The following is a 27,186-nucleotide window of genomic DNA, read 5'->3' as shown; positions in this document are numbered from 1 at the left end:
GTTCTCCTGTTATGGTCAGCCCCATGGAGAGAGCCTGAGGTAAAGCAGCGGCTCTTCCGGGTTGCCGGCTCCTATCTGAGCGCCACCACAGCTAGTTTGTCCCTTCCTGCTTCCCCTAGCAGTGACACGGCTTCAACATGGCGGCAAATGCGGAACCACAGAAACTTTAATGGATTAGCCGAGAGGGCTGTGACTCCGTGGAGCGCCGTGTACACGAGCGGGCGGTACGTACTGTATATGCCTCACACTGCGGGGGAGTAGCGGCCGAGCGCTGCTGGGACCTGTAGTCCTACTGTCCACGGGGCTCATACACTAGTTTCCCACAATGCACCAGCGATATGTCTGTATGTCCTGCCTCCCCCACCACAGCCAGGTGTAGTACAGTCCCGTCCCTGCACCTGCTGGGGGCGCACTTGTCTTTGTAGGAGTGTAGCAGCCCTGTATGTGGGGGCCCTGGATCCTTATCTGAGCTCTATAGGGGGTCCCAGCCTCCAGCCCCAGCTCTGTCTGTAGCTCCCACTGAGCTGACTGTATAGCACTACTGTGTGCAGTATGTGGCCGGGGTCCTGCAATGTACCCTTGTAGCCGCTGCCCCTGCCTCACCACCTGTGGCCCCCGCGCAGACAGACGTCACTGTGGTCTCCATGTGGCAGATATCCAGTCCTTTCCATCAGCAGGAACCCTGACAGCGTGCCATCACCAGCAGATATTGCGCAGCCCATGGTGTGGCATCAGTGGCGGATACTGCGCGGATCACGGCGTGGCATCAGCGGTGGATACTGTGCGGATCACGACGTGGCATCAGCGGTGGATACTGCGCGGATCATGGCGTGGCATCAGCGGTGGATACTGCGCGGATCATGGCGTGGCATCAGCGGCGGATACTGCGCGAATCACGGCGTGGCATCAGCGGCGGATACTGCGCGGCTCACGGCGTGGCAACAGCGGCGGATACTGCGCGGCTCACGGCGTGGCATGAGCGGCGGATACTGCGCGGCTCACGGCGTGGCATGAGCGGCGGATACTGCGCGGCTCACGGCGTGGCATGAGCGGCGGATACTGCGCGGCTCACGGCGTGGCATGAGCGGCGGATACTGCGCGGCTCACGGCGTGGCATGAGCGGCGGATACTGCGCGGCTCACGGCGTGGCATGAGCGGCGGATACTGCGCGGCTCACGGCGTGGCATGAGCGGCGGATACTGCGCGGCTCACGGCGTGGCATGAGCGGCGGATACTGCGCGGCTCACGGCGTGGCATGAGCGGCGGATACTGCGCGGCTCACGGCGTGGCATGAGCGGCGGATACTGCGCGGCTCACGGCGTGGCATGAGCGGCGGATACTGCGGGGCTCACGGCGTGGCATGAGCGGCGGATACTGCGGGGCTCACGGCGTGGCATGAGCGGCGGATACTGCGGGGCTCACGGCGTGGCATGAGCGGCGGATACTGCGGGGCTCACGGCGTGGCATGAGCGGCGGATACTGCGGGGCTCACGGCGTGGCATCAGCGGCGGATACTGCGGGGCTCACGGCGTGGCATCAGCGGCGGATACTGCGCGGCTCACGGCGTGGCATGAGCGGCGGATACTGCGCGGATCACGGCGTGGCATCAGCGGCAGATACTGCGCGGATCACGGCGTGCTGATGGATTCTGCGCCCTTTCTGCAGCATGGTGGTGTAGTTCTGTCTTCTGCAGCACTGTAGAGCTCTCCTGCTAATTATGTAAATGTGTCAGACAGTTGATTAAAGCCCCGTTTACACGCAAACATGATCACTCAAAATTAGTTCAAAAGATATGGAGAATGACAGCTTGAGCGATCATTGTGCATAAACTACTAACGCCCATTAGTAGCTTATTAGCTTCGTGTGCATGTAAATGAAGCTCCCTTCGCTGTATGCAGATAACTGCGGGTGGTCTGTTACCTGCATACAGCTCCAATGGTTTGCCACCGGACAGCAGCTGAAAACGATGTTATCAGCGCTCCCGCGAAGAATCACAGCATGCGGTCCCTGCTATCAGCTGCCTGGCCGAACGATGGTTTTTAATGCTGAACTAAAAATCATTGTTCGGCCGAAAACAAACAATGATAGCATTTATACAGATCGATTATCACTCAAAAGACATTGTTTGAACTAATTTTGAGCGATAGCCGTTGTGTGTAAATGGGGCTTTACAGTATACTGATGAAACATGCAGGGAAAAATTTACCAGAGGCTCATTTACACGTAATGCTGTGTTCTACTTTGCGCTTGTGAATTACGTAATTCCGACAAGCTAATGTGAGCAGAACTGTGTAAAGCAATGTAATCGCGGGCGTACAGAGCTGCGTAATACGCAGTAAACCTACAGTCTTGTGAGCCCGGCCTTAGGCCTCCCTCACACAGGCGTTCTTGTACAGTGTTTGGCGCTGCGTTTTCAGCGCTGTGATAAAAGCTATACAACGCTCTCATTCATTACAATGGGGCTGCTCACACAAGGCTGAAAACGCGCTGCATGTTCTATTCTTGGCCGTTTTCAGCCGTGTCCCCCATTGACATGAATGGGCAGCGTTTTTATAGCGTTAAACGCAGGTTGCTATGCCCGTTGGCTCAGTTCTGGCATTTCCAGCTTCCTTGGCTATGTTTCCAGCTGTGCTGAAAACGCTGTCAAAACGCATGCCAATGCTGCGAAAAAATGCACCGTTTTTGCAAACGCCTGAGTGAGGGCGGCCGTCCAGCGAAGAGAACGCTGCTGTGGGATATGCAGAAAGGCGCTGCCTGCTGTACTTGTGCAGACACCACCGCTTGCACCTCTGAATTCATTCATTGCACCAAATCTACATCCAGATCCAGATTTTGGCGTGGACCTCCCCACAGATCGTGTCTGTAATGTGTGAAGCCCCCCTCCGCCCACCTACAGACAGGGGTATCTTACCTCCATATTGCCTACAGACACATTATTTCTGCAGCAATGTCCGTCCATAGACATGCTGTGTAAAACGATTCTCCCTGCCCACGGGCGGATATCAGCTGCGATATTCCGCTAGCAGGGTAGACCAAAGCTCAGCGTTACCAGCTGAAACGCGTCCTCCAGCTTTGTCTTTTTAAGTGGGATATGTAATGGCAGAGTTTATTTAATAAAGAAAAGCCCATCCTTTTTAGAGAACGACCGGCTCCGTTTTCCTTTTGGAGATACTTTATGCTACTAATCATTAGTTTGACCTTTTGAAGCATGTCTGTGCCCTCCATGTGGTCATGTGGATGTGTTTTATATAAATAGGTCTTTAAATCTGTTCCATTAAACCTGAGGAACAACCCTGCGTTGGTTCAGAAGTGCGCTATAACATCATGTATTTGTTAGGCATTAAAAGCTGTCATACCTACAAGATGACTTGGTTTCTCTTACTAAGAATAGTCAGATTATGCCGTACTGGCTAACACCGTACCAGATCTTTTTAGTTTTGACTTAGTACTGATATGGTGAATGTATGAAGTCTATAGGTCCTCTGTAGGTTAGGCCTGCTGTACGCTGTGGATATTGGCGCAGCAATGATGCGACGTACTGGATCACAGTGTGAACCTGCTTAGAATAGGCTGTTAATAGCGCCTCTGGTTTTGTGTGTCCATTAGAGGACAGGTGGGTAATGCTGTAAAGCCAAGTATTGTCCCCGTGGGTCGGCCTCTTCCATTCTCTCTCCGCTCCCTAGCTCTCTAGCTATAGTTTCCTTTCCTCATAGTGCCCTTGCCAGATATACCTGCTTGTTGGATTTGGCAGTCAGCGACCGGCTCACCGTGTTTATTCCAGTCGCTGGGCAACCTGTACAACACTTTGCTGAAATCAAACTTTTTCGTTTAGGTTACTTTTTGTTTCAGTTCCATTCCGAAGATCTGAAGGCCCTTTTATATAGGACAGTGATCATATACACTAACGTTCCCCTTCAAAGGAATGTGCAATCCATGGCAAAATACACCATTTTTTTTCCATGGCGGATGGCTACTACAGATTATGACACAGTGTTATTAGCCAGAGCCAGAAATTAATCCAGCAGTATATGATCTCTTCTACACTGGCGATTGCGATATCGCTGCAAGAAAATCGTTATTTTTTTTTTTTAAAGCGTCAGCGATGCTTTTTCTTGGGGAATCCTGCATCGCTGCTGCCCACAATTTCTTGGTATTATAGTGTGAATGTCAATAGGAGTTTCTAATGTTAAAAATGCATTGCACGAAAATCGCAAGTTTGTGCTTTGTGATGAAAAGGAGGCTAAAAAGAAACCACAAAACCCAGAAAGATGGGGCAGGCAGCTATTTTGTGTCACTCAAAATGAAGATCATTGGTTTTATAATTCTACATTCTCACTTACATCAAAAACACGTGATTTTTATCGCAAGAGTGAAGACACGCTTATTCCTTCCTTCCTTTATATTTAACATTCATCTTGAATTGATTTAATAATTTGACTTAAAAACTGCCACAAAAACAGTCTTTTTTAATAAAAAAAACTCCCTTAGGCCTCTTTTACACGACCGAGAAACTCTTGGAAAACTTGTGTGTTGCGAGACGCACAATTACCACGCCAATATGAGCCCCATTCTGTTGAATGGAGTGATATATACAAGCAATATTTTCCCACATCTCAGTGCGGGGACAAATCGCTGCATGTCCTATCTTTTCCCGTTCCTCGGAACACATCGCCTATTGATTTCATTGGGACCTTTAATGCATCGCATGGCTCTCGCATGCTGTACGATGTAAGGTTACCACTGAAATCCACGGGAAACACTTCCCATCCTCTATCGTACATGAGAGGATCGGAATTTCACAGATGCGACGCGTTTTTGCCTGGAAATCACCTCGCATCCACAGGTAAATAACACGATATCGGGTCGAGCTTCTCGGCTTAATATCACGCTTGCCCGTGTGGAGGTGGCCTGAGGGTTTATCCAAATGGGCGGAATCATTCCAAATTCCACACCGAGGCTTAACACCAAAAATCACGGATTTGAGTGCAGAATATGGACTAATTCTGAAAGCGCCATATGGCCAAGTTCCTGCGCTGCAGCAGCCACATGCGTTGTAACCACACTTACCTCTGGTGGCCAATGACCACATGATTTGCTGCTATGTAGCCAGTATTGGCAAGGTTTTGCCCACATGCAGCTATCGCAGTGAGAACACCCAGCCATGACCCCCTAGCAGTCACATTAACATTAGACAAACCCTCCCAAAAATGCCACTTTTTTATTGTACATTTTTTATTTCTTCAGTAAATACAGCTATTCTGGCTATCTTTAAGGGAAATATAGCATGTGTACTAATAAGGCAAATAGGAGCCAGTATGAGCTGTATAGTAGATATAGATAGTGGAAATAAAAAACCAGCTTGATTCTGCAGTGCTCAGGGAATGATCTAATTATTGGTTCAGTCATTCATGTGACCAAATAGAGGATCACGTTATTGCACATACAATTCAGTCGTATGAATAGTATCCATCAGTATATTACAAGAAAGGGGTGTTGTAGCATAGGAGGCTGTTATTTCATCCCACAGAGAACTGTAAAGAGAACGTATCCATTTATCAGAAGCAATAATGGCCTATCAGTGACATATGTCAGTGGCCTTCACTAATGGATACAGAGCACATAGTTCGGACAACGTACACTAAAAAATCTTTTAAATTCGCTCACCATTGAAGCGTTTACCAGCTGAGGAGCCGCGGTTCCCCACTGGTAATCACTCTGTTAGCGCTGATCCCATCGCACACTCTGTTCAGTGTGCAGCCGGGATCCTCCTCCCCTGAGTCTCCTGCTCCTCAATTCCGAAGGAGAGAGGACTCGGGGAGGAAGCAATCCGGGCTACACACTGACGTCAGAGTGCACCCGGGCTCAGCGCGAGCAGAGGGGGAGCGGCGCTGACAGCAAGGAAGAGGTAAGTATATGGGTTGGGGAGGAACTATTACTGGGGGGAGGGGGGGTTAATATTACTGAGGGGGGGAGTTAATAATATTACTGGGGGGTTAATAATATTACTGAGGGGGGGGAGTTAATAGTACTGAGGGGGGTGGGGTTAATGGTACTGTGGGGTTATTACTACTAAGGGGGTTAATATTACTGTGGGGTTAATATTACTGTGGGGGCCGCTATTACTACTGGGGTCACTGTGGCGTACCCTGTTACTACTGGGGCCACTGTGGGGGTCATTACTATTACTGGGGCCATTGTGGGGGTCGCTATTACTACGGGGGCCACTGCGGGGGTCGCTATTACTACGGGGAGCACTGTGGCGGTCTCTATTACTACGGGGGCCACTGTGGGGGTCGCAAAAAAGAACGCAGATGGGCCCAGTGAAAAGGTGAGCAAATATGCAGTGAATACATAGGTTTCCTGCGCATTCACCACGTATTTGCGTGGCCTATTCACTTCCATGGCCTATTGGGGTGCGTAGTACGCAACAAAATAGGTCATGCTGTGTGAAAATCTACATCATGTGAATGAACTCATTGAAACCAATGGCTTCTATTCACTGCATATTATGTACACAAATACGCTTATGTGAACAAGCTCTTACTATACTGTCTTACAATTATAACCGGCCCTTTGAAGGTCACCATAAATAAGGCTGATGTGGCCATTGGTGAAAATGAGTTTGACACCCTTGCTTTACATAGGTGTATGAAGCATATTATTGTGTTCCCTGTACTCTTATTCACATGATCCTTTTATACATGGTTCTATACTCAGAAGCTGAATTACAGATTTAAATATTTGCTATATGCCACATGACTTTTCTCAAAATTGATGTATGTTATTTTGGTTATGGTCTCTATGTATTTATTATGTGTTATCTTACACACCAGCTGTTTTCTAATTTTTGTGTGTATGTATAATAACTGTATATATATAATAATGTGCTGTACCAATCTGCCATAGGCTCTCAGGTTGCCGCTCACACACTAAAGATCGCAGCATGTTCTATCTTGGCATGGGATACACGTGCATACATGCCATGATCGTGCACGGCAGTTGACGGTGCACAGCAGGTACACAATGTCATTACGCACTAGCTGCATGTTACCTCACGGGTGGAACACAGTGAATTAAACTTGTGTAAAGCCGCTCTAATGTTGCAAATTGTTGGGAAGATCTGGATTACTTCAGTAGACCTTATGAACATTTCAAAAGAACTCTTGTGTGTGCTGTCTGAACTCCGTGCTTCTGGGACGGAGGGAATCTGGGACACTGCCACACCTTACCGACATGACGGATTGCTACCAAACACAGTACTGGTATCATATGTTGACACCGAAAGCTTGGCGGGACCCGGGCAGAGATGGAGGAAACGCCTCGGTCACGCCCCTTGCTGCTGATTGGCTCCTGGTCTCTACTGTGTCCCGTTACCACTGTTACTTGAGCCGGGTGACAAGCTCCTGCTATGTGCAGCCCCGCAGTCTACAGCCCAAGACTCTTAGCTCCTGCATGCGGCTCCCTCTGGACAGCAGTGTGCCATAGACCGCGTTCTTCCTCCTGGCCGTCCAGTAACTTGCTAGCTGACAGTTGGCTGCTGCTGCTGCTCTTTTGTGGTAGGCTTCAGCCCCGGCCCCTCTAACTGGTACCCCAACTTCCCTGCCACCGAGGAGAGTGACAGTAGGGTTGGGAGCAGACATAGTAGGCTGGTGTAGGGGGGGGGGGGGGAATGACAGCAGGGTCAGTACAGGGGCGCCAGGAGGTGAAATGGGATCCTAGCGGGGAAAGTGACAGTTGGGGCGGACGGGGAGAGTGACATGCCGGGCCAGGAGCATAGATGGCATTAGTAGTAGAACCAGGAGGAGGAGGAGGAGGAGGGCGAGGAGATGTGTGAGCTGTTAGCGGGCAGAGCCGGTACATGTGTCTCTGGGGAGCTGTGTGAGGGGCATCAGCCAGTCAGCAGCTGTGAGAGTGACCTGCCCATCTCCTGTAAATCAGCCCGGCCAACCCATGTTTCCACCCATACCTCCGGTGGAAACCTATTACACCAGTACCACCAAACACTGTTCCCATCGATGGATATATCTCTTCATGATACTTCCTATTTTACCCCTGTAGCTACTTTACTGGCAGCTTCTTCCATGTCCCCTTCTCCCTGGCGGCTAATTTCTCTTCTTCCACCTGTGGCCCCATCGACCATCCAGTGCAGGCTCTCTTCTTTACCTCTTCTATCTTGGCTTATAGTCCATATATGGCCTTTCCAGATACGGTAACTGTCCATATGTGTACACTTGTGTCATTGGAGTATTTCCAGAGATGGGAGGAAGGAAGATGAATTAGGCCTCTCTTCCAGGTACTTATAGGGGGAGAGTGGAAGTGAAGGGGGCTATATGACAACGTAATCTGCTGTATGCCTATACCGTGGGTTACATTGCAGCTTTCCATTGGAGATGTATGTCAATAGTCCTCGAAAACTTATACCTAAAACAGGAGGCTCAAAATGTGGTGTGAATTGGGCCTAATACAGTAAATCCATTACTATTAGCTGTAGCAGCCATGTCTGTGTAAGTATTTGATTCTTTCTCGTTTTATAGAAGCTTCCTTGTCTTCCCTCCCCTTGCTATAGGCTTCTGTAGGCAGCATGAGTCATCACTTTCATCCATTTACTGTGTTTTCTGTCTCTTTTTTTCCTAAGAGACAGAACTCGCTTGACAACAGGCTTTGGGCAGCAAATTAGAAGGAAGGGAAGATGGCTTGTGGGGACACCTTAGAGCTCTTTTTTTCCACCACAAAAACATTTTCTTTCAAAATCTGTTTATTGATTTTTCAAGTCAGCAATACAAAATTATATAACTTTATATAAAAGGGGCATCATTAAACTTGCGATACAGAGGGCACAAGGTGATCCAGGTAGAACATCATCCCTGGGATTATGCAATTTTCCTTCTCAAGTTAGTGGCTGCCATAGATCGAGCCAGGAACGGAGACTAGTAAGCAGGCAATGGGGCTATAAGGTTAAGCCAACAGTAAGCCTCTAGTTATCCGTGTCCCTGCCCGGAATCGGCTGTCCTTCGGTGGCACCCGGGCGATAAAGTAGATCACCCCTTCTATCTGTATCCAACTAAAAGTCTGTGAGGTAAACTTCAAGCATACCCCAAAAAACAACATGAAATAGACTAATACATAACATAGAAACATAAACTAACAAAGACAGTGATAGGGAAAGCTGGGAAGGGAAGAAGGGGGGGGGGGGGCGACTGGCTGTCTCTCATCACCTCGTGAGGTGTATGATTAGTACGGCAAAAAAGTGGGTGGGAGCCCCAAGGTGGGACTTTGACCATCATAATCCTTGACTTCTTTTATAGTGAGCCGTCCGTAAGCCATATAGGGAGAGATGGGGAACCCTTAAAATCTATCCATGCCGCCCATATGGCTTTGGAGTTGGCTGATGACCGGTCTAGCTCAAGCTCAGAGCTTCTGAGGTCTTCCATATATTTGATGAAGTCCACAGCTTCCACCCAGGCTGTCCTTGGGATCGCTCCCCTGTGTCTCCAGTGTTGAGAAATGATGTGTCGCATAGCCATGATGAAGTGTCTCAGAAGGCCTTTTTTGGCCCGAGAGATAGAGCCTGGTATCATGGAGAGGAGGGCGATCTCAGGAGTCAAAACTATAGGGGACCTACAAACTGCACTATACAACCTAGCGATGTCTCCCCAGAGAGGAGCAATTAGCGGACAGCGGACAGGAAGAATCTTGCCTAGCGAATTAACCTCAGATGTTGGTAAGGATATGTTGAGGATTTCCGACTTTTGGGGGTTTATTTTAAAGTTGCTAAGATTCCTGTAATTGGTTAAAATTGAAATAATCTCTGGTAACGAAGTCCTGGGACTCGTGACATACAGTAGCAGATTGTCTGCAAATAAAGAGATTTTATGTTCCCCGTCTCTGCCCCGCACATCGGTATTATTTCTCAGTGCGGCTGCCAATGGTTCCATCACTAGTATATATAAGATCGGAGAGAGAGTGGGCAGCCCTGTCTGGTGCCATTCTGGATTTGGAAGGGCTCAGACAGGAGGCCGTTAACTCTGATAGACGCAGAGGGGGAACTGTAAAAGGCTATTATCCAGGAAAGGACCCTCGGGCACAGACCCACTCCCCTCAACACCTGCTCTAGAAAGGACCACCACCACCCTGTCGAAGGCCTTTTTGGCATCTACTGCGAGAAGACACGGGGATATGAAGGCCGCGTGCTTTCTTGATCAATGATATTGTTTTGATCGTATTATCCCTGGCTTCTCTTCTCTACAAGCGGTTTGATCTTTGTGAATGAGGGATGGAATAAAAGGGTTTAATCTGTTTGCTAGAATTTTTGAGAATATTTTGAGATCACTATTTATGACGGAAATGGGTCTGTAGCTCTTGCAGGAATGAGGGTCCCTCCCGGGTTTTAAAATTACTACGTTGTGAGCCTGCAGCGCCTGGGGAGGAAATGGGCACCCCTGAGAAACTGCATTGAACGCTGCTAGCATAAGTTCTGTCAACTGCCCCCCGAATGTCTTGTAGAACCTCGGGGTGAACCCGTCAGGTCCGGGACTTTTCCCCACCTGCTTGTCCTTTTAGGACCTTGGACAATTCTGAGGGAGAGAAGTCCCCTTCGAGGGCTTCTGCGTCAGCGGTCGGGATAGTTGTGAGTATATGCGGTTGCAGGTAATGTGTTATGTGTTCTTGTTGGGTAGGTCCATCTACCCCACCGGGACTGGGGATATTATAGAGCTCAGAGTAATAAGCCCTAAAAGCTTCTAACATCTCGCTCGGGGCGTGGATCGCTGTTCCAGAGGAATTGAAAACTGATAAGATATTCGTCTGGGGTGCCTGAGGGTGTATGGCTCTTGCTAGCCACCTCCCACTTTTGTTACCATATTCGTAGCAGCCTGCCCGAAATCTATCTCTGATATTCAGTGTGTTCTGGTCTAGTATGGCTAGTATCTAGTGTCTGATATTGGTTATTTCTACTAGTAGTGTCTCTGACCTCTGTGCTTTATTGGCCGTTTCCCGGGTTTCAAGGGCCTGGAGCAGCTGTTTGAGCTTGTGTGACCTTTCTTTCTTGAGTCTCGAGCCGTGGGACATAAACACCCCTCGCAGGGTACATTTTAACACCTCCCATTTAATTGGTGCTGGGGTAGTGTCGGACTCGTGCGCTTCAAGGGAGGTATTGATTGTCCTGACTATATCGGCCATGCAAGTTGGATCTTTAAGCAAATTATCGTTTAGCTTCCAGTTGTAACCCTTGTAGTCCTATCTACTAGGATTAAGTTCTCCGAGCACTGGGGCGTCATCGGACCAAATGAAATTACCCAGTAAGCATTTAGGAGAGCCATCTAGTAGTTTGTGTAGTCTATTCTGCTGTACGAATTGTGGACCTGTGAGTGGCAACTATAGTCTCTGTCAGCCGGGTGGAGAGATCTACACAGGTCCACAAGGTGGAGACTCGCCATCATTTTCTTGAGCCTGCGGATGGCCGAGCGGGGAACCGAAGAACGCCTGGAAGAGGTGTCCAAGTGAGGGTCTAGCGCTATGTTGAAGTCTCCTCCGGCGATGATGGTCGTATTTCCTGGGATCTGTGGAAGGCTATAGAAACACTGCACACTTTGCGATTGGGGTGAGGGGCATGGTAACAATGTGGGTAATACTGGTTATGACAGTTGGGCGTGTTAGTTGAGGTGAAGTGGGTCTCTTGAAGAAAAGTAATCATGACTTTCTTTTTATGGAAGCCATATAAAATTTGGTTACTTTTACCTGGACTCTCTGGCATTATAGGAGCTTACCGTCAATGATGCCATTGATGTCGCTCTGTGGGGGGACAACAGGTTGCATTGAGTGACTGACTTCTGGTTCTTCGGTAATTAGCCAGTATAAGAGGGGGGGGGGGGGGTTGAGAGGGAGATAGGAGCGGGAAAAAGATGAAAGGAAAAATGAGAATATAGCAGTAAGGACTGTGAACATGGTGAAGCGAGGCCTTAGGCCAGGGAAGGCCCTGCTCCCAGGCAAGGTAAACTGTAACTATTCGAGCAACAACACGTGTTGCTGGCCTAGTTTGGAGGGACCTGAACCGAACACCGGGCCTCAGCTCCCCCCAAACCCCTGCGTCTAAATCTGAACCCAGTGAAGGGTGAGTCTTAGGGCATCCACGGACATCAGTGGGGGGGTATTCCCCCGTTCGCTTGTTGGCAAGCATGGCAAGAAGATAGGACTCCAGGAGGGAGAGTCCAACTCCCCTAAGCTAGCGTTTCCCAGCGTAATGCTTCCTGGATGGTCCGGCCACACGCCACGCCTCTCTCGGGAATCGGGTCAGGGGCGTCGACCTTTGGCCAGTCGGGGATCGCAATCATTGGTAGTTCGAATTTAGCCAGAAACTTTGGAAGGTCTCCAAGGCCTCTGAATATAGCTGTATTTCCATCTCTTCCAGCCTGTAATTGAAAGGGGTAGCCCCAACGGTATGGGATGTTCTTATCTTTTAGGGTCGCCAGGATTGGTCTTAGAGCTCTGCGTAACTGTAGAGTTTTTCTTGAAAGGTCAGGGAGCACGAGGAGGGTGTTCTCCTTGTATTTTATGGGGCCTCTTTCTCTGATTCTCCTCAATAGGTCCTCCTTTTCTTTATAAAAGTGAATTCTGCACACAACGTCCCGAGGTCTGGTGGGATCAGAGCTTTTGAGACCTAAGGATCTGTGAATCCTGTCGATTTCCACCAATATGTCGACTGCTCTCTTGAGAATATCGCTGAAACACTGTGTTGCCCATTTTTCTAGGCGAGCTGGCTCCACCTCCTCGCTCAGGCCCCTGATGCGGATATTATTCCGTCTTTTGCTGTTTTCTATATTGTCGAGTTGCGTCAAGATGTTAGAGATATGCGAGGAGTGGTCTTGTAAGATGCGATTATGTTTAGAGAGCTGAGACTGGAACTGTGTTTGCACTTCCTCGTGTTCCGCAACTCTGTGGCCTATAACTTTGATTTCTGCCTGTAGCCCTTCTATTGCTTTCATTTGAGCGCTAGTAGCTTTCAATAATAAAAATAAGGGAGATGGAATAAATCCTCCACAGTGCCACCTATTGAAAGGCAGCATTCCTTCGAGTCAAAGTGGGACTTTTTATACAAGTCTTGTTACAATGACTGGGAATCAAAAGCAAAGCCAGACTCCATGTACATACAGCTGTTTCCGGGTTATTGCCCATCATCAGTGTACAGTAGGAGTCTGGCTTTTGCTAGTGAGAGGCCTGGGACAGGGGTCAGAAACGCTCTTTTCTCCTTAGGGAGAGCAACTATATACTATAAATTAAGTGAGGAGACTCAAATGGCCACGCACGCTCCTCTGGGTAATATGCAAATAAGGGAGATGGAATAAATCCTCCACAGTGCCACCTATTGAAAGGCAGCATTCCTTCGAGTCAAAGTGGGACTTTTTATACAAGTCTTGTTACAATGACTGGGAATCAAAAGCAAAGCCAGACTCCATGTACATACAGCTGTTTCCGGGTTATTGCCCATCATCAGTGTACAGTAGGAGTCTGGCTTTTGCTAGTGAGAGGCTTTCAATAGTAACGCATCAACCTCGTTTCTTGTGGGGATACTTCTTAAGTGGGCCTTCCAATCGCATTCGTCGTCGTCATCATCTGTCGCTTCCGCTGCTGCTCTTGTGTGCTTGCAGGCAGCTGTGCCTTTTGTTTTAGTGGATTTGGGGGCTGGAAAGGGGGGTCCAGATGTTCTCCAGAGACCACGTAGGGTTGGGCTTCTGAGACCCTATGTGGAGTGTCCCTCTCCTTATAAACTTGGAGATGGGGCTATAGAGATGATTCTCCCTCCTGTCTTGCTGGGGGCAACAGCGTGTGGTCTTCCTCACCCTCCCCCATCTGGGAACCTGGGCTGGCACAAGCCCTGCTTGTGGGGCTGCTGGATGAGGGATGCTGTGGTATCAGGGGCCAGGGAGCAGGAGGAGGGCTGCTGCTGCTCTCATAGGGGAGCTCACTGACCTGGGAAGGGCGTATGTATGGCCCCTGGTGTCCTTGTTTAGGATGCGGCCCTCTTGTAATGGCGCCGGCATGGGTGGGAGAGGCCTGCCTCGGTGGGCATCTCTGCTTGCCTCACTGTCCCCGCGGCATTGGTGATGGGCTCCGCCGCCCCCGGGAGTCTGGGGAGCAGGAGCAAGTGTCCCTGAACGGGGCATAGTGGTGAGGAGCCGCGGCCGCAGTCTCAGCATTAGGAGGGGACGAGGCTCCGCCCCCCGATCCGGCGGTGGCGCCATCTTGAGGCCTGCTGCAGCAGTCTTTCTTCTCTGGGGAAGCCCCATGTAAGCGTCCAGGGGGCCCGTTTCTTCTCCTCCGGTGCCCCCCAATCTGCAGGCAGTCTAGTGCGTCCCATAGCAGGTAAGTGTAGTCCGTGGATGCGGTTGTGAATAGTGGAAAGCCGTGGTCCAGCGGGAACTCACGGGAGAAGCTTCTCACAGCCCCATGTCCAAGCCACGCCCCCCCCTGCCCCCAAAGGAAAAAAAACATTTTAAATACACTTTTCAAAAAAAAAAAAAAACAATCAAACGCCTAAAATTTGTTGTTTTGCTGTAAAACTCATCATGCAGTTACATCTCGGGCAGATGCGTAAATGATTAGAGTTGTGGTGTGATTAGATGAACATAGTAACATAGTTTGTAAGGCTGAATGAAGACAATGTCCATCTAGTCCAGCCTGTCTATCCGCCTGTGTTGTTGATCCATAGGAAGGCAAAAAAAAACCCCAAGAGCAGAAGCCAATTAGCCCTTTTGGGGGAAAAATTCCTTCCCGACTCCCTAATGGCAATCAGACTGTTCCCTGGATCAACCCCTAATAGTTCCTACCTGCCTGTATAACCGGATTAACAATTAACCTAAGATTTATATCCTGTAATATCCTTCAGCTCTAGAAAGACATCAAGTCCCCTTTTAAACTCTTCTATGCATTTTGCCATCACCACTTCCTCAGGCAGAGTGTTCCACAGTCTAACTGCTCTTACAGTAAAGAACACTTTTCTGTGTTGGTGATGAAACCTGCTTTCTTCTAGACGTAGCGGATGTCCTCTCGTTACTGTCACAGTCCTGGGTATAAACAGATCATGGGAGAGGTCCTTGTATTGTCCCCTCATGTATTTATACATAGTTATTGATCGCCGCTTAACCGTCTTTTTTCTAGAGTAAATAATCCCAATTTGGATAGCCTCTCTGGGTATTCCAGTCCTGTCATTCCGTTTATTAATTTAGTTGCCCTTCTTTGAACCCCCTCCAGTACTGTAGCATCTTTCCTGAGCACCGGTGACCAGAACTGTACGCAGTATTCCATGTGAGGCCTGACTAGTGCCTTATATAATGGAAGAATAATGTTCTCATTCTTCGCCCCTATACCTCTTTTAATGCACCCCAAGACCTTTTTAGCTTTTGCAGCAGCTGACTGGCATTGGTTACTCCAGTTTAGTCTACAGTCCACTAGTACCCCCAGGTCTTTTTCCATATCGCTTTTCCCTAGCAGTACCCCATTTACTGTATATTGGTGACATCCGTTTCTCCTGCCCATGTGCATAACCTTACATTTATCCACATTGAACTTCATTTGCCATTTTTCTGCCCAAGTCCCCAGCTTATCCAGGTCCTTTTGTAGCCGTACATTGTCCTCCGTTGCATTAATTATATTGTATAATTTTGTGTCATCTGCAAATATTGATATTTTACTGTGCAGCCCCTCTATCAGGTCGTTAATGGAGATGAGCGAGCGTACTCGGAAAAGCACTACTCGCTCGAGTAATTTGCTTTATCCGAGTATCGCTGTGCTCGTCCATGAAGATTCGGGTGCCGCTGCGGCTGACAGGTGAGTCGCAGCGGGGAGCAGGGGAGAGCGGGCGGGAGAGAGGGAGAGAAAGATCTCCCGTCCGTTCCTCCCCGCTCTCCCCTGCAGCTCCCCGCTCCATGCCGGCACCCAAATCTTCAGGGACGAGCACAGCGATACTCGGATAAAGCAAATTACTCGAGCGAGTAGTGCTTTTCCGAGTACGCTCGCTCATCCCTAGTCGTTAATAAATATATTGAACAGAATGGGCCCTAATACTGAACTCTGTAGCAGCTCACTAGCAACGGCGGCCCAATCAGAGTACGAACCATTTATTACCACCCTCTGCTTTCTATCTCTGAGCCAATTCTTTACCCACGTACACACGTTTTCGCCCAGTCCGAGCTGTCTCATTTTATATATTAGCCTATTATGCGGCACAGTGTCAAATGCTTTAGAGAAGTCCAGATATACAAGATCAATAGATTCTCCCAGGTCCAGCCTAGAGCTTACTTCATCGTAGAAACTGATCAGATTGGTCTGACATGATCGACCCTTCATGAACCCATGCTGGTGAGGAGTTATTCCGTTGCTCTTGCCTCTTGAGACCCTAAAAGTGGTTCCACCCTTGGCCTATAAAAAGACTCTCAGGGGCTACTTCTGTGTAGTTGATCCTTTTTCCACTTGTGTATAGCTTGTTGACCTCTTGACGCCTCTACAATGCAATAGAAGAGATTTTGCCCAGTTAAGAGTTTGAGAGGGGTGCATAATTGTATTACGAGAAGCTGGATGCTCGTATTGATGAATTGCCCGCCACCTGGGCTGTTCTGAAGCTGTTGGGACCAGCGGATGCTTGAGGGCACACAAGGCAACCAGGCTCAGGATGCCCTACACAGACCATCAGTAGAGAGGATCATCTGACAAGCACAAAAAGCTCCAACTGTTTTATTGTGCGCCATCCAGAGACAGTTGGCGCCATCGTTACACCCCTGTGTCTGTTGGAACCATTTCCAAGTGCTTGACTGAAGGACAGTCGGTCTCATGGTGCCCATTACGTGTACTGCCTCCTACATTCACTCACTGTCGCCTCTGTTTGCAGTGGTGTCATGAACAATGAAGCTGGACTGCTATGGAGTCAACCTGGTTGTCATCAGCGCCGAATCCAGATTTAGTTTGGATACTGACGATGTCTGTGTTTCTGTCTGGAGACCTTGGGCCGAGCGTCTCAATCCTGCCTTTTGCCCTGGAGCCGCACACTGCCCCCTGCTGGTGTGATGGTCTGGGGGGCCATCGCAAATGACTGTCAGTGACCCCTAGTAGTGAGACGAGGGTCAATGACAGCTCAGCGATATGTACAGGACGTCCTGTGGCCACATGGGTTCCTCTCATGGCGGCTTCCAAGGGGCATTATCCAGCAGGATAATGCTCAGTCGCACACAACAAGCATGTCACAGGAATGCCTCCACACCATTGTCACACGTCAGATTTATCACCAACAGAACATGTATGGGACCATCTGGGACACGAACTTCAGCAGCCTATGTTTGCACGATCTTGAAGCTCAGTTACATCAAATGTGGAGTGATACGCTGCAGGATTCCATACCGAATCTGTATGCCTTTATGCCCGCCTGTATCACATCTTACATGCAAGCCAGAGGTGACCCAACAGGGTACTAGAGCCGCCCTTCATGTGTTCCGCAATACATTATCCTTATGCTCTAAGATTGTAATCCCCTACTTATATCAACATTACAATCACACATAGAAAGTTTTGTTTGATTCAGACAACTCCTAGCTGCTCGATTGTTTTGACAATGACTACATACAGTGATTTGAACTTTTATCACATTGACTGTCATATTAACAGAAGTCCTCTCAAAAGGTATTGACTACTAAGGTTATCATTTTCAAAATTGTATTTTTTGTCTATTGTATTACACACCTCTATTTCCACCTTCTTTAGTATATAGATTTAGTTGCGCAGAATTGGACAACAATAAGATTCTGTTCTTCTTTTCAATAATTTGTATTGGGTTTTATAATAAACAGAGAATAACAGAAAGTTGCAATATTTGTTGCGTTAGAATACAACTTCTGTACGGTGACATAAATATTTTAAACATGCAATGCGTTGCTGAATAGTAATGAGACTAATGTTCCTTCTTACAAAAGGAAAGAAAATAGTTGCCAGGTTGATGCAGTTCGTCACTTGAGTACTAGATATCAACTATGAACCCGAAACTAGACACTTAATTGCAGCACTTGAAGGCTTTTATCTTATGGTAAAAGGGTCTATTAGGGAGAGAAGGGGGAATTAAAGGGGTTGTCCCGCGCCGAAACGGGTTTTTTTTTTTTTTCAACCCCCCCCCCCCCCCGTTCGGTGCGAGACAACCCCGATGCAGGGGTTAAAAAAGAACACCAGAGAGTGCTTACCTGAATCCCCGCGCTCCGGTGACTTCTTACTTACCTGCTGAAGATGGCCGCCGGGATCCTCTCCCTCGGTGGACCGCAGGGCTTCTGTGCGGTCCATTGCCGATTCCAGCCTCCTGATTGGCTGGAATCGGCACGTGACGGGGCGGAGCTACACGGAGCCCTATTGAGAAAAGAAGAAGACCCGGACTGCGCAAGCGCGGCTAATTTGGCCATTAGACGGCGAAAATTAGGCGGCTCCATGGAAACGAGGACGCTAGCAACGGAGCAGGTAAGTGAAAAACTTCTTATAACTTCTGTATGGCTCATAATTAATGCACAATGTACATTACAAAGTGCATTAATATGGCCATACAGAAGTGTATAGACCCACTTGCTGCCGCGGGACAACCCCTTTAAGACATGGAGACACTTGGATGGGTGGTAAGTGACAGGATTTGTATGCAGGTTAGTTGAGGGATGATTTGTCAGCCAAATGTTCCATTTGGATATAAAGGGATCGAATGTTCAGATACTGTTTTTCTAAGGCTGGGTTCACACGGGGCGGATTTGCTGCAGAAATTCTGTGCGGAATTTCGCCGCGGCAAATCCGCATGCAGCTGCTAATTCCGGGATTAGCCAGCCATGTGTACGAGATTTCTCAGAAATCTCGTCCACACGGGACGGCAAATCCGCTGCGGCGCGGATTTGCCAACCGCAGCATGTCCTTTTTTTTTTTTCTGCTGCGACCGCGCTCTCATAGAGGAGCGAGCAGCTGGGCCGCTTCAAAGTCGCCGCAGGTTTTGCAGCAGCGGTTTTCTTGCCGGAAATCTTGTGGTTTTTCGCTGCGGCCAAACTGCGAGATTTCCGCCGAGAATCTGACCTGTGAGAACCCAGCCTAAGTGTCATTTTGTCACTGCTGTGAGAGTTGCCTTTTCGGATTAATACAAATCGCTTTTTTGTTTCCTTTTTTGTTTTGTAGGTGACTTGGTGAAATGATACAAATTAAATACAGAAATCTGCAAATTGGACATTCTCTATGAAAACTCAACAATTCAGGCTTCCTGAAAAAGACACTAACCACCCGTTTACATGTGTAGGTCACTCCGTTACTGTGTGAGTCACTGTTTGCATGCAGCAATGACTCGACTGGAAGAAGCGAACGGAGAGGTCAACATGCATTCTTCAGTCCGATATCTGGGCTACCTGGCCAGGATAAGCTTACTAGTAGCCATATGTATGGGCCTTTATGTTAGGTGGGAGCAAACCGCAGATGCTTTGATATTGGTGATCTTTATACTAGGGCTGTTCATCCTTGGGATCGCAAGTATCCTCTACTACTATTTTTCCATGGAAGCTGCCAGTGTTAGTCTTTCTAATCTTTGGTTTGGATTTCTCCTCGGCCTCCTCTGTTTTATTGACAACTCCAATTTCAAGTATGACGTAAAAGAAGAAGCTACGAAGTACCTGCTTGTTTCTTCCATCAGCATAAGAGCAATGTGTGCTCTAGTGGAGAGAATCTGCGGATATGTTCGCCATCGTCCTACACTGCTGACATCGGCTGAATTTTTGGAACTGGTCGGTTTTTCAATAGCTAGTACCATCATGTTGGTTCAGAAGTCCATCAGCATCATCTTACTTGTCACTGCATTTGCTTTGATTATTATTGACTTGCGAATGAAATCCTTTCTGGCACTTACAAATCTTGGAACTTTTGCGGTCCTCACACCCTCATTGTTTTTTCCATCATTGGAGATACCGGTCAATCCTTATGCATTGTCCTGTTTTTTCTGTTGCATCATTAGTGAACCACTTCTTGATGTCTATTTCAGTGGTCTTTCTGTCATCGAACGGTGGAAGCCATATCTCTACCGGGGAAGAATCTGCAGAAGGTTTTCAGTCATTTCTGTTGGTTTGATTGAAGTGGTATTTTTCATACTTGCTGCCTTTAAACTAAGTGACTTAAATCTTTGGTATTTTGTCATTCCAGGTTTCTCCATTTTTGGTATTTTCTGGCTAATTTGTCATATTATATTTTTAATTACTCTTTGGGGTTTTCATACTAAGCTAAATGATTGCCATAAAGTATATTACACACACAGATCCGATAACAGTCTAGACAGAGTTATGGCATCCAAAGGAATGCGCCATTTTTGCCTAATTTCCGAACGTTTGGTGTTCTTCATTCTCCTAGCAACAGCGATTTTAGGTGCTGTTTCTTGGCAGGTGAGTTTATTACTCATGTATGAATTGCTATAAAGCTCTCCTGTTTAATTTAAAGGGCTTCTGTCATCAGGTTCATGCTGCCAGAACATGGGGGGGTAATTACCTGAAAGCACTGTAGAATAAGCTGGTGCTATACAAATAACAAGTCGCTTCCCATGGTTCGGGCAGCATGAAGCTGATGACAGAATCCATTTAACATCTATGCAGTGTGAAATATCTTGATGGTTGCAAAGTAATACATGTAGCCCCCACATCTTAATACATTTTGCATCTGCATTGCAAACTACATATTGCAGGACTTTTCACCTTGGTGAAATGAAAACGGTTAAAACTGGTTAAAAAAATGTCTCTGTACCAATGGCTCAGTACTGGCTGACTACCATAGTCATTTGAGAGTTGAAATTGTTTCCCCATAACTCATAGTAATAAGATTCTCAGCAAGAGAAACAATGTAATCTTGTAGATATGATGCCTTTTAATGGCTAACAAAAATACATGATGATATAGCGAGCTTTCAAACCTACTCGGGGTTCTTCCTCGGGCATGAGGAAGAACTCCAAGTAGATTCGAAAGCTCGCTATAACATCATGTATTTTTGTTAGCCATTAAAAGGCATCATATCTACAAGATTACATTGTTTCTCATACTGAGAACAATCACCTTTTGCTCTACTGGCTAACACCGTACCAAACCTTTTTCGTTCATAGTAATTACACATTGATTGGATATGCCATAATTAACCAAACAGTGGGAGTACAGCCCAGTAGGCTCACATGTAACGTATTTGTTGCAGAATCTGCATCAAAACACTATAACAAAGTATAATACAATGATGCGTTATAACTAACCTCATTCACCAACCGCACGAGAAATCTGCAGTAGATCGTAGACATGCTGCGGGTATTCCCCTCCAGCGCATGCTCGGTGTTTTGTGTATTTTTGCCGTGGATGTTACTCACTATAAGGGGTGAAATCGACATTCAAGTCCAATACAAAATCTGCAAGCAACAATTTATCTTGCTTGAGGCTAATGCCACTCTCACATGCGGCGTTGGTGAAACAGCGCGATTTTTTTTTTTTTTTTTTTTTTTAATACTATTGCACTGTGCAAGGGGAGAACTAGTATCTCTCATGTGCCAAATTCACCAGGGCAATCCTGGAGTTTCCAAAAACTTTAAGAATAATTTTTGTAAATCAGTTGTCTCCAGAACTTGTTACTGTTCAGTTTCAGCCTTTAATGTGTTTAGATATTTTTAACTAACTTGTTGCACTTTTGAGTTTAAAGGGAAACTATGTATTAGTAGAGTGTTAAAAGCTACAGAAACAAAATCTGGCCAAATGAGTTTTTTTGATGTAAATATATGGCAGCTATGTGTCCCTAAAATAAGGAAACGAAAGATTTTGGGGTAGATCAAGGTCTCATTCACACAAGCATGTGCGTATAACCCCGTGAGTCTTCCGTAGTGTTGTACGCATTGCAGCCCAGGCACTCTGATGGCAGAATAGTCGGCAGAGCTTACGTATGGGTTGTGCTTGGCACCGTGCATGCCCGGGAATCTGTCGTCACAGACATGCGCAGTGTGATCTATTCATTTATTTTTCCCCTTTTTAAACCCCCCGCTCTGAAGCGCGGGACTGTGTATTAAACGCTGTCCATTCGCAGGCATTGCGAAGAGGCAGCGTTTCAATGCGCAGACCTTCAGGGGTTGCATATGATACGTGGAGAAATAGAGCCTGCGGCGTTTTATTTCTCCTGCGTATCATACACAATGTCCCCTCGCAGCTCCAACACAGTTGTGAATAGAAAAATGGAAGTCCATTGACTTTCATTGCCTCCATTCACCGAGCGTTATACGCGGGAAATACGCAAACGTAGAATGTGGTGACGATACGCTCGTGTGAATGAGCTCTAAGAAGTTAATAAATATTTTACCTTCAAGTGTTATGATTTTTCTCACTGCATTTTGGTCTCCTGTTTGGAGCCTTGTTGATTTTTTATGTTTTTCTTTACTTGTTTGTTTTTTGTTTTTTTTACCTTTTACCCTTTTGTTTCTGCTGCAGCCTTCCAATGGGATCTTTATGAGCATGTTCCTGATTGTACTGCCCATTGAGTCTATGGCCCATGGATTATTCCATGAACTGGGCAGCTGTCTGGGAGGAACCTGTGTTGGTTACGCAGTTGTAATTCCCACTAATTTCTGCAGGTACGTGGTCTTCATCACCACTCTCTGTGTGTGTGTGTGTCCGTCCGTGTGTCCGTCCGTGTGTCCGTCCGTGTGTGTGTCCGTGTCCGTGTCCTACTGTCGTTTTTTTTGCATGGAGTCTCCTGTAGTTTTAGAATGACATTGGTCAAGATTTTCTAAGCAAAGTACACAAGAAAAGTGCAGAATATGGCACACTAATATAACTATTTTGTAAATTCATTCAACACTTGATAAATTCCCTATTCAGTTCTTCTGTTTTCACTCTTGTGTGGTTGAGTTGAGTTTATATCATATTGTAAGGATAGTGAAGTTACATTCATAGGTCAGTATGTTAAATCAAGCTATTAAGAATCTGTAAACCAATCAAATGTTGTATGTGTTCATTCTGAAATATATCTGTTTTAAGTAAAGAAGCATCGTAATTTGTTGCTTAAAACCAGCTGACCCATTCTACAGCTCCACCGGTATACAGAGAGTTAAATCAGTCTCTGTCCCCAGTGCGGCTCACAATCCAATTTCCCTTTTTGGGGCACACACACTAGGGTAAATTTCATTGCAAGTCAATTAACCCTTTCCAATCCACTGTCTGACCTGTGAAGACATTATGATTTATGGCTGTACAGCTCCGATGTTGGAAGACATCTGTCGGGGTTCTCTTACTCTATATTGCCAGCCTCTCTGCAGTCGGAGCCTATCCAACGTGTCACCTCATGCAGTGCTGGCTTTAGCCAGCATATAGCGCCGTTGTATAAAGGCAGAAAAAGAGTAAGCTCCCTAGGAAAACCATGATACAAATTGGATTGGAAAGGGTTAAGCTACATTGCATTTGAAAAGTCTTCAGACCATTTCACATTTTATGTTGTGGCTTTGTGCAAATTGGAAAAAAAAGGTTTCCCCATCATTCTGTTCTCAGTTCCCCATAATAACAAAATGAAAACAGAATGTTCAAAATCTTTGTAAATTGTTTAAAAATGAAAAACTAACATTTTGTTATGACAAAGTATTCACACCCTGTACTCACTACTTAGTTGAAGCAGCTTTGGCAGTGATTCCAGCCTTCAGTCTTCTTGGGTATGATGCCACAAGGTTTGCACACCTGGATTTGGGGATTTTCTGCCATTCTTCTCTTCAGATCCTCTCCAGCTCTGTGAGGTTGGATGGGGGCCGTCTGTGGACACCATATTCAGGTCCCTGCAGAGATGTTAGATTGGGTTCGAGTCAGGGCTCTGGTTTGATCACTCAAGGACATTCACTGAGTTGTCCCTAAGCCACTCCTGTATTGTGTTGGTTCTGTGCTTAGGGTCATAGTCTTGTTGGAAGGTGAACCTTCTGCCCAGTCTGAGGTCCCTTTGCTTTCTGGATCAGGGTTTTATTAAGAATATCTCTGTACTTTGCCCCTTTCAGCTTTCCAACCACCCTGACCAGTCTTCCTGTCCCAGTCGCTAAAAAACACCCCCACAGCATGATGCTGCCCCAGGCTTCACTGTAGGGATGGTATTGGGCAGGTGATGAGCAGTGCCTGGTTTCCTCAAGACATACTGGTAACACTTAGAACTGAGGCCAAAAAGTTCAACCTTAGTTTCATCACATCGGAGAATCTTGTCTCTCACAGTCTGTGAATCCTTTAGGTGCTTTTGGCAAACTCTAGGCAGGCTTTCCTGTGTCTTTTACAGAGGAAAAACTTCTTTCTGGACACTCTGTTATAAATCCCAGGTTGGTAGAGTGCTGCAGGGATGGTTGACCCCCCCCCCCCCCCCCTCGGAAGTTTCTCCCATCCTCACACAAGCTTTGGAGCCCATCTTGGTGGTTGATGGTTTCAGTGATGGTTGACCCTCTGGAAGTTTCCCATCTCAGTTCTTATGGAGCTTAGCCAGAGTGACCACTGGGTCCTTGGTCACCTCTCTTGCCAATGCCCTTCTACCCCCGATTACTTAGTTTGGTGGGTAGGTCAGCCCTAGGAAGAGTCCTGGTTGTTCCAAACATTTTCCATTTAAGAATTATGGAGGCTGTTGTGCTCTTGCGAACTTTCAGTGCAGCACAAAGGTTTTTGTAGCCTTCTCCCAATCTGTGCCTCCACACAATCCTGTCTCTGAGCTCTCCATGCAAATCCTTCCTCCTCATGGCTTGGTTTTGTCTCTGATATGCATTGTGAGCTGTGAAACCTTGTATAGAAAGGGGTGTATCCATTAAATTATGTTGAATCAACTGAATTTACTACCGGTGGTTTCCAATCAAGGTGTAGAAACATCTCAAAGATGATCAGGAGAAATGGGAGGACTCCAGAGCTAAATATCAAGTGTCATACTGGAGGGTCTGAATACTTACATCAATGCAAATGGTTAGTTTTGCAGTTTTAGAAAAATTATGAAGATTTCTAATCTGTTTTCTCTTTGTCATTATGGGGTATTGAGTGCAAATGTACAAACTCAGTGCAGATGTAGCCGTCGGTCAGATTTGAATCCATGACCCCAACACTGAAAAGCACCAATGCTAACCACTGAGCCACATTGCTGGCATGATCAGTATAATAAGCCACATTTTTATCTGTTCTATGAGCACCACTGTAATTGAAATTTTTTTTTTGGCTCTCTCTTTACATCAGCCCAAATGGACAGCCCTTGTTACTTCCACCTGAGCATGTACAGGAGCTAAACCTGAGATCAACTGGGATGCTTAATGCTATTCAGAGATTCTTTGCCTCCCACATGATAGAGACTTATGGCTGTGACTACTCGACCAGTGGACTTACATTTGACACCTTACACACAAAACTGAAGTCTTTTCTGGAGTTACGAACAGCAGATGGGCCCAGGCATGACACCTACATAATATACTATAGCGGACACTCGCATAGTACTGGAGAGTGGGCTTTAGCAGGTAGGTCTCCTAATGAAAAAATAAACCATTTCACGAGCAACAACATTTTTTTCACACACTTGACAAATATAAAAAACTGGGGAAAAAAAAAATATATATCTTATTTTTTTTATTCTCGAAGAAGGCAATTAGCATATTGTAAAAGCCTCGCTCTGCTCTTTACACTTATGACTGCATTACAACACCACCTAAGATGTGTGCAGAGTACAGGCATGTCACTTTTGTCAATGTCGACATACACATATATTCATCAGAACCAAATATATACTATATATTTATCCTAATTATTACATACCATACAATAATATTTGAAATAAATATTTTAGGATTTTTTTTTTTTTAACACTTTGACGATTGCTGATATTAGAGGGCTATACATTTCAGTAAATCATGGAGTCACACCTAGGAATCTGCAATAATTCCCCCTATTTTTGTAATATGTTTGCAGGCGCAGAGACTTTACGCTTTGAGACTCTCCTGGAGTGGTGGAGGGAGAAGAACAGCACCTACTGCTCCCGCCTTATCATTGTGTTGGATACAGAGTGCTCCCTGCCCTGGGTTAAGGAGGTGCGAAAAGTAAATGATCAGTATATTGCAGTTCAAGGAGCAGAAATGGCAAGAATAGTAGATATTGAAGAAGCTGATCCCCCACAACTGGGTGATTTTACTCGAGAATGGGTAGAGTACAACTGCAACCCTGACCACAACATAAGCTGGTCTGAGAAGGGGCGCACTGTTAAAGCACTATATGGAGTATCGCGGCACTGGAGTGACTACACTCTGCACTTACCAACGGGGAATGATGTGACTAAGCACTGGATGATTTATTTTCCCCGTGTTACTTACCCACTTGTCCATTTGGCTAACTGGTGCGGAGCCCTCAATATTTTCTGGGTGTGTAAAGTTTGTTTCAAGTGTTTAAAGAGATTGAAAATGAATTGGTTCCTTCCAGCCGTACTTGACACGGGCCAAGGCTTTAAGCTGGTCAGATCCTAATGATGATCCGGAGAAAAATATTGTATTATTGCTATAAATATATTTACATGTATATCTATATGTAAATAAGTATATTTCGATAAATAAGTGCATATGAGGAGATATTTTTGTTTCACCCTTGCACTGCTTTGTTACATTGGTCTAAACAGATACATGTATCTTCTCAATGCAAATTTTTTTACAAGTTGACTTTTGTTACTGAGATACGTATCTGTACTCTATACTTGTGTGGGTGTGTATTCAAACATGTATCCAGTATATCTTCTGAATGTATGATATCGGGTCTGTATCGCATCAAACGCTCTGAATTATTCTGATGGCAGTTGAACTATTCTATAATCAACTATCTTGTAACATTCAACGCAGATTGAATACCGTTTCTATTGAATGTGATACATTTAGATTGTACTTTCAACCTTGATCTGTAGAAAATTGGTCTGTTGTATATAGAAAAGTATTTATTGAAAGGACGAACCATTGAGTCTCAATTTTATCAAGCTCTTTGCACACAGACTGAAACTGTTGCTCTGACGTGTTACTAGGACCTTATAGAGTATACACGCATTTTAACCCTTCGTAATGCTCCTATACATCTAAGATAGGCCGCCTGCAGACGAGCGGGTCGGATCCGGCAGCGAGAAATCTCGCCGCGCGATCCGACCCCAGAGCCTGCAGGGACGACCGCGTACTCA

At 46.4% G+C, this 27,186-nt stretch overlaps 1 protein-coding gene across 2 annotated transcripts; it reads left to right on the top strand.

Annotated features, from left to right (window-relative positions):
- The first annotated feature begins 106 nt into the window (after nt 1-106).
- TMEM168 (transmembrane protein 168) lies at nt 107-27,186 on the top strand. Of its 2 annotated transcripts, none has more exons than XM_066591779.1 (5): nt 107-224; nt 19,174-20,417; nt 22,479-22,621; nt 25,224-25,498; nt 25,947-27,186. In XM_066591779.1, exons 2-5 carry the CDS (start codon nt 19,284-19,286, stop codon nt 26,492-26,494), a joined length of 2,100 nt encoding a protein of 699 aa, XP_066447876.1. In that variant the 5' UTR covers nt 107-224; nt 19,174-19,283; the 3' UTR covers nt 26,495-27,186. The 2 variants fall into 2 exon arrangements, with proteins under 2 accessions (XP_066447876.1, XP_066447878.1); XM_066591781.1 differs by lacking the exon at nt 107-224 and having other exon boundaries at nt 20,017-20,083; nt 20,182-20,417; nt 25,947-27,182.

The sequence above is a fragment of the Eleutherodactylus coqui genome, chromosome 2 (genome assembly GCF_035609145.1).
Source record: "Eleutherodactylus coqui strain aEleCoq1 chromosome 2, aEleCoq1.hap1, whole genome shotgun sequence".
Taxonomy (NCBI): Eukaryota; Metazoa; Chordata; class Amphibia; order Anura; family Eleutherodactylidae; genus Eleutherodactylus; species Eleutherodactylus coqui.
The sequence above is the reverse complement of the archived record's forward strand: the minus strand, read 5'-3'. Positions and strand labels throughout refer to the sequence as shown.